A 12,806-nucleotide genomic window follows, 5' to 3' on the forward strand; every position below is an offset into this window, starting at 1 on the left:
TCTGGGCAAGGGAAAGTTGTTTAGCAATGCTAATTGGAAAAAGGTGCTCGCATATGATGAGGAAATTAGTTTGTGAACGCAGGAAAATGTGTGTTGCTGAATAATTACTAGTGTTTTAAACCAAATTAGAAATGCAGGAAAAATGTGTGTTGCTGAATAATTACCAGTGTTTTAAACCAAGTTAGAAATCGAACAATTAGGGGTTTGGACTGAAAACAGCCAGTGATGTTTTCTTTTAAAATCAAAGCGCTTAGAGCCTTGATGATGCAGATGATGTATCTGCTGATGACACGGAACGCCTCCATCATGCACAATCGTCCCCTGCAGCTCCGCAGTATGTAGCTCGCGCTCAGACTGGGCAGAAGCCAAACGTGTGAAGAAATGGCAACAAACTGGCAAAGATGAGTCACGATGGGAAGTTTTCATACCAGTCTGGCTCAGTGTACAACGAGTTGCATCTCACAAAAGGAATTAGCGATGCAATCATCACAGTTGGCGATGCAGAATTTCACATCCATAAGATCATTCTTTGCAACTGCAGCCCGTACTTTGGGTGAGTTGACTTAATATTAAGGAAAGGCTTTGGACTTTTAAAAAGTCTACAATGTTTTTCTTCTGCTCCCCTGCCCCCTAAAATGTTGAGTGTTATCATATCTTCTGTGTCTTTATCCTGATGTTCAGAGCCCTCTTTCTACGTTGGTCAACCCCAGACCAGAGGGTCTATGCCATACGTGGTCTGACAGCTCACTTAATGCAGCTCATTGTTGATTTTGCATACACCGGCTCTGTGTCAGTGACAGAGGACAATGTAAAGGACTTGTTGATAGCAGCCGATGAGTTCAATATGATAGCCATTGTTCAAACCTGCTGCACGTTTCTAACAGAGCAGCTCTGCCCAGAGAACTGCATCGGCATCTGGCAGTTCACAAAGAACTGTTACACCCCAGAGCTGCAGCTCAAGGCCTACCAATTCATCCTATACCACTTTGAGGATGTTGCAAACTCTGATGAGCTGCGGACACTCTCTATGCAGGACTTCTGCGACATCCTTGACAGAGACGACCTAATAGTAAAAAAGGAAAACACCGTTTATGAGGCCATCCTACGCTGGGTTGCACAAGCCCCTTGGGAGCGAGGCAGAAACCTGGCACTCCTTCTGGCTCGAGTAAGTCAACAAGCGCTTTTGGTCTTAAGACAGGGGTGTCCAAAGTGCGGCCCGCAGCTAATTGTTTACCGGCCCGCCACACATTCTGGAAATGCTATTGCAAAAATTTAAAAAACATTTAAAAAAGTGGAATGAGGTGACATCTAACTAGAAAAAGTTGTAATGTTGACACAAAGCTACCATGAAGGCTTTTTTCTTTTCTTTTGTCTATCTTTTTTCTTTTTTTGCCAAAAAAATCAATGTTATAATGAATTATTGACCTATTCGAGGCTCCAATTATTTCAAATATTTCACTTTAAAATGTTTTATGTGGGAAATATTGCATATATCGTGTGGTTGCCATACAAAAACATCAACGTTTTATTTGACAAAAGAGCATAAAACAAAGAAAATAATAGTTCAAACGTAAAATCGACAGATATATCTGAAGTGGAGCTCGAAGTGTTGAAAGTAAAAAAAAAACTAAAAAAAAATGTACCACTTTCTGAGTGGGGCACCTTTTGGATCCCAAATATATTTAATGGGACTTTATTTATCTTTTCACTGTGATTACTCAAAAATAGGGATGTCCGATAATGGCTTTTTTCCGATATCCGATATTGTCCAACTCTTTAATTACCGATACCGATATCAGCCGATACCGATATCAACCGATATATACAGTCGTGGAATTAACACATTATTATGTCTAATTTGGACAACCAGGTATGGTGAAGATAAGGTACTTTTAAAAAAAAATTATAAAATAAAATAAGATAAATAAATTAAAAACATTTTCTTGAATAAAAAAGAAAGTAAAACAATATAAAACAGTTACATAGAAACTAGTAATTAATGAAAATGAGTAACATTAACTGTTAAAGGTTAGTACTATTAGTGGACCAGCAGCACGCACAATCATGTGTGCTTACGGACTGTATCCCTGCAGACTGTATTGATATATATTGATATATAATGTAGGAACCAGAATATTAATAACAGAAATAAACAACCCTTTTGTGTGAATGAGGAGGGAGATTTTTTGTTTTGGTGCATTAATTGTAAGTGTATCTTGTGTTTTTTATGTTGATTTAATTAAAAAAAAACAAAAAAAAAAAAAACAAAGCGATACCGATAATAAAAAAAAACGATACCGATAATTTCCGATATTACATTTTAACGCATTTATCGGCCGATAATATCGGCAGGCCGATATTATCGGACATCCCTACTCAAAAATAATAATGAATCAAAATCAATGGTGTCCCGCATTATTGATATTTTTAAGGCTCTAATTACTTCACATCAAACATTGCTTTCTGAATGTTTTGGGCAGTGGGGGAAATACTGCATATTTCAGTTTTATTATAAAAAACTAAGTTGTCTTTGACAGAAAAGGCATAAAACCTTTTGGTTTTTTTAAACTTTATATCAACCTGAAGTTGATATACTGTACAGATTCACTGCAAGCGTTATATAAATAACAAAAATAATAATTTGACTTGTTTATAACATTTTAATGACTTAGACCCTTTATGGTCCCCGGGAGCCCTAAAGGTAAAAAACAAACAAAATCCATATATTTTGTTAGAGTTAAAAATATCAAAATGGCCTCCGCATGTGGACACCCCTGTCTTAAGAGGTTGTACTTGTTGAGAAGCTTGTAAGTTTGAAGTATTTTTTACATGACAAACGATGGCTATGGTAGCTGAGGTCAAAGCAAACAAACAAGTACATGTCCCTTTGCATTGCTCTCCCAGTCTTCAATCAAATGTCACAATCTTTTTACCGTTATTGGTATAACTCTAAAAAGTAACATCAGTTTTACCTCTTCTACCTCATATTTTGAATTACCATGACAGTGTGATTATCTAACAATCAACTGGAATTAAGGACAGTCTTCTCGCCTCTCTGCAGGTGCGTCTAGCGCTGACGAGTGAGGAGTACATCACCATCAACGTGTTGACCAACCACCTGGTGCAGAACAGCAGCAAATGCCTGGACATGGTTGCTTTTGCTGGCCGAGTGATTCGTCACATGACAACACACTCCGTGTCCGGATATTGCAATGTCATCGCCCGTCCTCGCCTGCCTTCTGCCATTCTGTTGGCGATCGGAGGCTGGAGTGGCGCCAATCCGACACAATGCATTGAGGCCTATGACGTGCACGCCAACTGCTGGGTCAGTCTTTTAGACGATATGGATCAGCCCCGTGCATACTGCGGTGCCGCCTTTCTCAATGACTGCATCTACTGTCTGGGTGGATTTGACGGCACGGAACATTACAACACCGTCAGCCGCTTTGACCTGAACACGCGTGCTTGGCAGGAAGTGGCGCCCATGCACTATCGCCGCTGCTACGTGAGTGTAACTGTGCTGAACGGATGCATCTACGCAATCGGAGGCCATGATGGACGAGTACGACTAAAGACTGCAGAATACTACACGCCTGAAACCAACCAGTGGACTCTTATTGCCAGCATGAACGAACTGAGGAGTGACGCAAGCTGCACAGCCCTCAACGACAAGGTGGGTGGAGCTAAGAAACAGTCCGCACAGCCCTTGTGAAATGTCAGGGTCTTGATTTCAGCTAAACCTTTTGTGTTTCCAGAAGTGTGTTACAGTGGTACCTCAACTTACGAGCTAGTAACTCAAAACACTCGTATCTCAAATCAGCACTAACCATTCAAACAAAAATTTAGATATGAAATATTGTTTAAAAAACATTGCAATATGTCAGGTTCAAACACTGACGACACATCTATTAAACAGATAAAGAAGCAAGGAATTAAACAAACAGAATAAAATTTGGCTCATTGAGGAGAAACGCGTAGACCTGGGGCCGTATTTATCAAGCGTCTTAGAGTGCCATTTTACACTTAAGTCCTGAGAATTTGCGAAATTTAGTCCTACTCTCAAACTTAAGAATAAAAGCTATTTATCAAGGTTCTTAAGTCTAAGAATCACTCCTACTCTCCACGATATTTAAGAGACCTTCAGAGGTGTCCTAAGTGGTTAGGAGTTGCCAGCGGGGGGTGGCACTGAGGCGAGAGAGACGTGCGCGAACGTTCAGGGAACGGAACAATGTTTTTTTTTTTTTGATGACGAGCAGCTGATCAAAAGGTATCGTTTAGACAGAACGGATATTATTTTTGTCACAGATTTAATACTTTTCGATTCCTTGTTGATTTCTGCATGTGTCTGCAGTGGGCTAGTATATATAGAGCCACCCACACCAGTTTCAAATTAGTTGCCTAATTAATGAATTGGAAAGAAAATGTTATGACAGTAGCGTATGTGTGTGGCCGTGAGGTGAGTGACGTCAGTGAGTGTGTGGGCGAGAGAAGAGAGGGAGCGGTAGCGTGAGTGCCGGCGGGGACTAGTTTGTTTTGTATTATTTTGTAGTTTATTGTCAAAATATACACTCCCATTGTCCACTTAAATATTTCCAAGATATTTCTTTATTCTTAGACAACGGATTCCCTTCCGTGATTGGTCATTTCTATGGACACAGAAATGACGTCACCTAAAATTCCGTTTATGGCACATAGTAATGTCGTAATTCAGCTCTGAGTGTGACACTTAAGATTCAGTCCTACACTTCGCTGAAAGTGTGAGTAAGACGCTTGATAGCTAACTTTTAAGTGCAGCTTTCAGCAAAGAATTTATTTACTCTTAAGTCAACTCTTAGCAGACTTCTTAGGAGTAATTCTAAGAAGCTTGATAAGTACGGCCCCAGGGGCCGTATTTATCAAGCGTCTTAGAGTGCCATTTTACACTTAAGTCCTGAGAATTTGCGAAATTTAGTCCTACTCTCAAACTTAAGAATAAAAGCTATTTATCAACTTTCTTAAGTCTAAGAATCCCTCCTACTCTCCACGATATTTAAGAGACCTTCAGAGGTGTCCTAAGTGGTTAGGAGTTGCCAGCGGGGGGTGGCACTGAGGCGAGAGAGACATGCGCCAACGTACAGGGAGCGGAAGGATGTCCTGGCTTTGTTTGATGACGAGCAGCTGATCAAACGGTATCGTTTAGACAGAGCGGGTATTATTTTTGTCACAGATTTAATAAGGGGCGTCATCTCATCAGCAACTACACCAGTTTCAAATTAGTTGCCTAATTAATGAATTGGAAAGAAAAGGAAACATTTATTTTTGATTCATTGCCAATATTGTTTGTTTGTTTTGTATTATTTTGTAGTTTATTGTCAAAATATACACTCCCATTGTCCACTTAAATATTTCTAAGATATTTCTTTATTCTTAGACAAGGGATTCCCTTCCGTGATTGGTCATTTCTATGGACACAGAAATGACGTCACCTAAAATTCCGTTTACGGCACATAGTAATGTCGTAATTCAGCTCTGAGTGTGACACTTAAGATTCAGTCCTACACGTCGCTGAAAGTGTGAGTAAGACGCTTGATAACTAACTTTTAAGTGCAGCTTTCAGCGAAGAATTTCTTTACTCATAAGTCAACTCTTAGCAGACTTCTTAGGAGTAATTCTAAGAAGCTTGATAAATACGGCCCCTGTACCCTTGCACAGTGTCCCACCACGCTCTGACGAAAGATTGTTTGGACTTTTCCTGATTACATGGCAACAGCTGTTTCTAAAAGGGACGGAGGGTCGTAAACAGCCGCTGGCTTTGGTCACAAATAGGGCTGCAACTAATGATTAATTTGATAATCGATTAATCTGTCTATTACTTTGATTAATCGATTAATAATCGGATAAAAGAGAAACTACATTTCTATCCTTTCCAGTATTTTAGTGGGAAAAAAAACATATACTGGCACCATACTTATTTTGATTATTGTTTCTCAGCTGTTTGTACATGTTGCAGTTTATAAATAAAGGTTTATAAAAAATAAAAAAAAATTTGAAAATAATAATTTGCCTCTGCGCATGTACATAGCATAGATCTAACGAATTGATGACTAAATTAATCGCCAACTATTTTTATAATCGATTTTAATCGATTAGTTGTTGCAGCCCTAGTCACAAAACCGTTCAAAGAAAAGGTGCCTGGAGGGGCGTCAGGTCCTGCTTCCTCTCCGCTTTGTAGATCTCGGGTCAAGACAAAATCTTCCTGTGGATTACAATACATCAAAGAAACAGACACCTTCATGTCGCTTCCCATCCTACACAGTGGAGTTTTACAAGCCTTTTGATTGGTAAGATCAAAGACATCTTTTGTCTGCTCGCCGGGAACTCAATGAAACACAAAGTTTTGTGATAACTCAGATACAATTATTCTGACACAATATCATATATTACAAACACAGTAGTTTGATGAAATAATGTACCGTATTTTCCGGACTATAAGGCGCACTTAAAATCCTTTTTTTTTTTCAAAAACTCGACAGTGCCTTACACCCTTGTGCGCCTAATGTAAAGAATAACTGGTTGAGCATACCCACCTTGAAGCTATTTTATTTGGTACATACTGTAATGATAAGTGTGACCAGTAGATGTCAGTCTCACATAAGAGATAAGTGTAGGCTGCAATATAATGGCATACACAAGAGATACGTGTAGACTACAATATGACTCAAGTAAACAACACCAACATTTTTCATGTTCCATTGAAAATATAGAACATTACACACGGCGCTCAAAAATCTATCAAAATGTTTTAGTACGACTTTGGTAAAGTACGAAGCGGCACCGCTCCATGTGCTTCAACATACGAGTATTATGGTGTGTGTATAAGATAAGACATATCTGGCGTTTTGTTTCGCAATATTACGCAAAAGCTACTTTTCTTACCTTCTGGTACCTGCTGATCTGTATTTGGGATCTGCATAAATCCTGAAAAATTGTGCGCCTCCGCCTTTGTGGTCCGTGGTGACACCGTAGTCGATAAGCTTCTTCTTTTTCTTTATCTTGTTATGTGACATTCATCCTCAACTGTTGCCATTTCTAATATAAAGTAGTGTAAAGTTCTTACTTATATCTGTCAGTAAACTCGCCATGAAAGCGCTAAAACATACCGGTATAGTGAGTTTACATTATTCACCCAAGGAACTTTAGTTATTAGAGAGTTCCGGTCGGACCATTTTTCACGGTTTTTCTGTTGTTGTTGTTTCCGGATGAGGAGACGCTTCTCCGTTATTGATTGAAGTAAAGTCTGAATGTCATTAAAACAGTTAGCGCCATCTTTTGACACTTCTTCCACCCCCGTCCTTGCACGCTACACCGCTACAACAAAAGATGACGGGGAGAAGACGCTGCCGAAGGTGAGCCACGTAAATAAGACCGCCCACAAAACGCCGCATCCGGAAGCGTTCAAGTAAAACATAATCTATGCAACATTTTGACCAAAGAACCACCATTACATGTTATGTAGACCACAAGGAAGAATTTTCAATTTAGAAAAAAATTATAATAATATGACTCCTTTAATGTACCCGATAATCCGGTGCGCCTTATATATGAAAAAAGATTAAAAAAAATAGACCATTCATCGGCAGTGTGCCTTATAATTCGGTGCACCCTATGGTCCGGAAATTACGGTAATAATATTTCTTAACCCTTACCAGACTTCTGTTGCTGTTACGGTCCCCGTCTTTTATTGATGGACCTGAGAGGTCAGAGTTGATTGACAGCAGGCGATATGTATGTTTGTGTACCAAAGGTAATGCTTGACCATCCAGTTTGTTAAATAAGGACTTGACAGAATGAACTGAAACATGTCAAACACAGCATCGGTTGCGAGCTGCCGGACTGACTCGCTGGTTCAGCTGCGAACTGGTAGGACATGATTCTAATGGTTTGTTTTTCTGATTTGCTTGTCGGCTTTTTCTCCTTCTCACTAACTTTCTCAGTTCCGGTGGTAAGAGGGCAGGATTCTGTCGCTTTTTGAACTGTGGACAATTACTACTTCAACCGGGCGCTGAGTCTCGTAATCAGAGGGGCGTAATAACACGTTACATTTACTCCGTTACATTTACTTAAGTAACTTTTTGGATAAATTGTACTTGTTAGAGTCGTGTTAATGTAACATACTTTTGACTTTTTATACATACATTTTTTGAGAAGAAGAAATGCTACTTTTACTCCGTTACATTGAGTTTCATTCCGATCGTTTACATGTATTTATATCACAATTATCGATGAAGCCTTGCAAAGACGTATTCTTAAGTCAGTGACCCTGACATACTTGGTCAACAGCCATACAGGTCACACTGAGGGTGTCCGTATAAACAACTTTAACACGGTTACAAATATGCGTCACACTGTGAACCTACACCAAACAAGAATGACAAACACATTTTGGGAGAACATCTGTACCGTAACACAACATAAACACAACATAACAAATACCCAGATCCCCTTGCAGCACTAACTCTTCCGGGATGCTACGATATACACCCCCCATAACTTGACTTGACTTATTTTGGAAAACCTTGTTACATTGTTTAATGCATCTAGCGGGGCATCACAACAAAATTAAGCATAACAATGCGTTAATTCCAAGACTGTATATATCGGTATCGGTTGATATCGGAATCGGTAATTAAGAGTTGGACAATATTGGAATATCGGATATCGGCAAAAAAGCCACTATCGGACATCTCTAATCGTCTCTGTATATACCGGTATCGGTTGATATCGGAATCGGTAATTAAGAGTTGGACAATATCGGAATATCGGCAAAAAAAGCCATTATCGGACATCTCTAATCTTCTATGATTACTTTCAAACTAGTTAAAAGAACAAATATGTCATGTGTGTCAGTAGAAGTGTTCACATTTCAGCTTGCACGAATTATACTTCCAACTAAAGAGAAAATGTTGAAGTGTAAATTAATTTTATGTTTTACACACACACAAACTCAAAAGCATGCACACACACACACACACACACACACACACACACACACACACACACACACACACACACACACACACACACACACACACACACACACACACACACACACACACACACACACACACACACACACACACACACACACACACACACACACACACACACACACACCACGACAATTGTAGTCCAAGAATCATTAAACAATAACTACTGAATAAATCAGAAGTTACTCGCAAGCTACTCACTACTTGAGTAGTTTTTTCACAGAATACTTACTCTTACTCAAGTAATTCTTTTGACGACTACTTTTTACTTTGGTCATATTATTCTAAAGCAACGGTACTCTCTTACTTGAGTACAATCTTTGGGTACTCTACCCACCTCTACTCGTAACCCAAATGTTGCCCGCAATTTAAGGCATAACAAAAAGTCTGTATTTCACCTGTATCTTAAAATACAGGTGAAACTCAAATAAACTGAATAGTGTACGGAAGTTGTATATTCCAGCAAGCAGATACAGTACACATGTTGAAAGTAATATACTACATAGCCTCACAACATGCCAAACCTTATTTTGGTATGATTTTGATGATTATGATTTACAGTTTATGAACATCTCAAATTGAAATGTTGGGCTTGTCGAAAACTGTAAGACATGATTATCAAAATTGGACAAAAAAATAAAGGCTTGACGTATCTCACTTTGCATGTAATGAGTTTATATCCCATATTAGTTCCACATTTGAAGTTGAATTGCAGACACAAATGAATTTATGCTGATATTTTAATTTTTGAGGGTTTCACTTGAACCCGTAAGTTGAAGTACTTTGTTTGAAAGCACCTTTTGAACATATCTTAGCTTTCCAGTATTTGCTTTGTCCTTTCCTGTACTTGAACTCTGTTTTCACGAAACTCAGCCAGGTGGTTGCTCTCTTGCTATCCTGCTTAAAAATGTGCTTGAATTATTGACTTTATTGTAGGCCTCCATGCATCCTCATTGACCATGTTTTTAGAGATTATTTATCTTGGTGCCATTTCTTTGACATTTTACAGTATCACTCTTTTCTATGAGATACCAGGAGACTACAATACTTTACTTCAGGTCAATAATAATCTCTTATATTATCTTCACCACAGCTTTACATTTGTGGTGGATTTAATGGCAACGAGTCCCTGCAAACAGCAGAATGTTACAGCCCAGAAACCAACCAGTGGATATCAATAGCCCATATGAGCTGCCGCCGCAGTGGGATTGGCATTGTTGGGTATGCCGGCCATGTATATGCGGTAAGTGTCACACTGACATTACCATCACATGCTTTTAAATAGTACGAAACTCAAAACCAGTGAAGTTGGCACGTTGTGTAAATCGTAAATAAAAACAGAATGCAATGATTTGCCAATACTTTTCAACTTACATTCAATTGAATAGACTGCAAAGACAAGATATTTGATGTTCGAACTGAGAAACTACTTTTTTTTTTGCGCACATAATCATTAACTTAGAATCTAATGGCAGCAACACATTGCAAAAAAGTTGGCACAGGGGCATTTTCACCACTGTGTTACATGGCCTTTCCTTTTAACAACACTCAGTCAATGTTAGGGAACTGAGGAGACCCATTTTTGAATGATTTCCCATTCTTGCTTGATGTACAGCTTAAGGTGTTCTCCGTTGTCGTATTTTAGGCTTCATAATGCGCCACACATTTTCAATGTGAGACAGGTCTGGACTAAAGGCAGGCCGGTCTAGTACCCGCACTCTTTTACTACGCTGTTGTAACACGTGGCTTGGGATTGTCTTGCTAAAATAAGCAGGGGCATCCATGAAAAAGACGTTGCTTGGCAACATATGTTGCTCCAAATCCTGTATGTACCTTTCAGCATTAATGGCGCCTTCACAGATGTGTAAGTTACCCATGTCTTGGGCACTAATACACCCCCATACCATCACAGATGCTAGGTTTTGAACTTTGCGCCTAGAACAGTCCGGATGGTTCTTTTCCTCTTTGGTCCGGAGGACTTGACGTTCACAGTTTCCAAAAACAATTTGAATTGTGGTCTCGTCAGACCACAGAACACTTTTCCACTTTGCATCAGTCCATCTTAGATGAGCTCGGGCCCAGCGGGTGTTGTTGATAAATGGCTTTCGCTTTACACAGTAGAGTTTTAACTTGCACTTACAGATGTAGCGACCAACTGTAGTTACTGACAGTGGTTTACTGAAGTGTTCCTGAGTTCATGTGGTGATATCCTTTACACACCGATGTCACGGGCATTGCCGCTTACGTGCAGTGATTTGTCCAGATTCTCTGAACCTTTTTGATGATATGGTAAAATCCCTAAATTCCTTGCAATAGCTTGTCGAGAAATGTTGTTCTTAAACTGTTCGACAATTTGCTCACGCATTTGTTCACAAAGTGGTGACCCTCGCCTCATCCTTGTTTGTGAATGACTGGGCATTTATTTCATGGAAGCTGTTTTTACACCCAATAACGGCACCCGTTTAGCCTGCTCACCTGTGGGATGTTCCAAATAAGTGTTTGATGAGTATTCCTCAACTTTCTCAGTCTTTTTTGCCACTTGCGCCAGCTGTTTTGAAACATGTTGCAGGCATCAAATTCCAAATGAGCTAATATTTGCAAACAAAGTATACTAGTATATTGTCTTCGCAGTCTATTCAATTGAATATAGGTTGAAAAGGATTTACAAATCATTGTATTCTGTTTTTATTTACACAACGTGCCAACTTCACTGGTTTTGGGTTTTGTATATTGGATTAATAATGCTTGTACTATACTTTGGATATGATGGATAAGCCTCAGAAGTATCTCTGGGTACCCCAATTCTGACCGAAGTTCCAATTTTAAGACCAAACATTTATTAGCCTAACCTTTTGGGTTAGGGTTAGCGCTATGATTATTATTTTCTTTCTTTTGTCAATCATTATTCTTAATTTTGGTTTTTTTCTTTGAAGGTTGGAGGTTTTGATGGCGAAGACCGCCTAGCAAGCACAGAAGCCTACGACCCCGAGACGGACACGTGGATTAGTTTGCCTTCTATGCAATGCCCCAGAAGCAACTTTGGCATTGAAGTAGTTGAGGATTGTCTCTTTGTGGCTGGGGGGTACAACGGTATCTCCACGACCAACCTTGTGGAGTACTACGACCTAAAAACCGGTACGTGGTCTCCAGCCAATGACATGGGGCTCTCCCGCAGTGCTTTGAGCTGCTGCGTCATGTCTGGACTACCCAACATTTCCCAGTATACAATGCTTCGTAACGACCTGCCGCTGCTCTTCTTGGAAGACGACTCAATAGACATGGAGGATGACATCTAAACCCTGGAGTGGGTTTTTTGTGTGCGTTACCCAACTACAAACAATAATCTGAAAAACAAATGTGCCTTTTCTTGTTTTCTCTTAAAATGTAAGAAACTATCATGAGGCTTTACTGAGACACATGAGAACAATGAGATATTTTGCTAAACAACTGGATCATTCATCAAAAAAATAAAATACATAAAAACAGCTGAATTTGTGCTTTTTATCCTGCATGGTATAAATACTCGGTTTCTATACTGTTTCCAAGGCGTCCTCTTCACGTTGCCTTCGAGGAACATAGAAACTAATTCGGTTTAAGCCAACATCTTATACAGGTTACACATTGTGATTGTCACCGCTGACAAATTGCAGAAATGGCCCGACAAATCGTGATAAAGGCCTACTGAAATGATTTTTTAAAAATTTAAACGGGAATAGCAGATCCATTCTATGTGTCATACTTGATCATTTCGCGATATTGCCATATTTTTGCTGAAAGGAT

General features: G+C 39.3%; 1 protein-coding gene across 1 annotated transcript; it reads left to right on the forward strand.

Annotated features, from left to right (window-relative positions):
• The first annotated feature begins 343 nt into the window (after positions 1-343).
• LOC133631395 (kelch-like protein 10) lies at positions 344-12,507 on the forward strand. Its single transcript, XM_062023592.1, has 5 exons — positions 344-553; positions 682-1,165; positions 3,062-3,673; positions 10,120-10,269; positions 11,960-12,507. Exons 1-5 carry the CDS (start codon positions 402-404, stop codon positions 12,320-12,322), a joined length of 1,761 nt encoding a protein of 586 aa, XP_061879576.1. The 5' UTR covers positions 344-401; the 3' UTR covers positions 12,323-12,507.
• Positions 12,508-12,806: the final 299 nt, after the last annotated feature.

The sequence above is a fragment of the Entelurus aequoreus genome, linkage group LG16, assembly GCF_033978785.1.
Source record: "Entelurus aequoreus isolate RoL-2023_Sb linkage group LG16, RoL_Eaeq_v1.1, whole genome shotgun sequence".
Lineage (NCBI taxonomy): Eukaryota > Metazoa > Chordata > Actinopteri > Syngnathiformes > Syngnathidae > Entelurus > Entelurus aequoreus.

Excerpts from the sequence above, each read along its gene's own strand:
- LOC133631395 (XM_062023592.1), top strand. The coding sequence starts at position 402 with ATGAGTCACGATGGGAAGTTTTCATACCAGTCTGGCTCAGTGTACAAC. Across the intron at positions 554-681 it reads AACTGCAGCCCGTACTTTGG|AGCCCTCTTTCTACGTTGGT; the intron begins GTGAGTTGACTT and ends CCTGATGTTCAG. Across the intron at positions 3,674-10,119 it reads GCACAGCCCTCAACGACAAG|CTTTACATTTGTGGTGGATT; the intron begins GTGGGTGGAGCT and ends TCTTCACCACAG.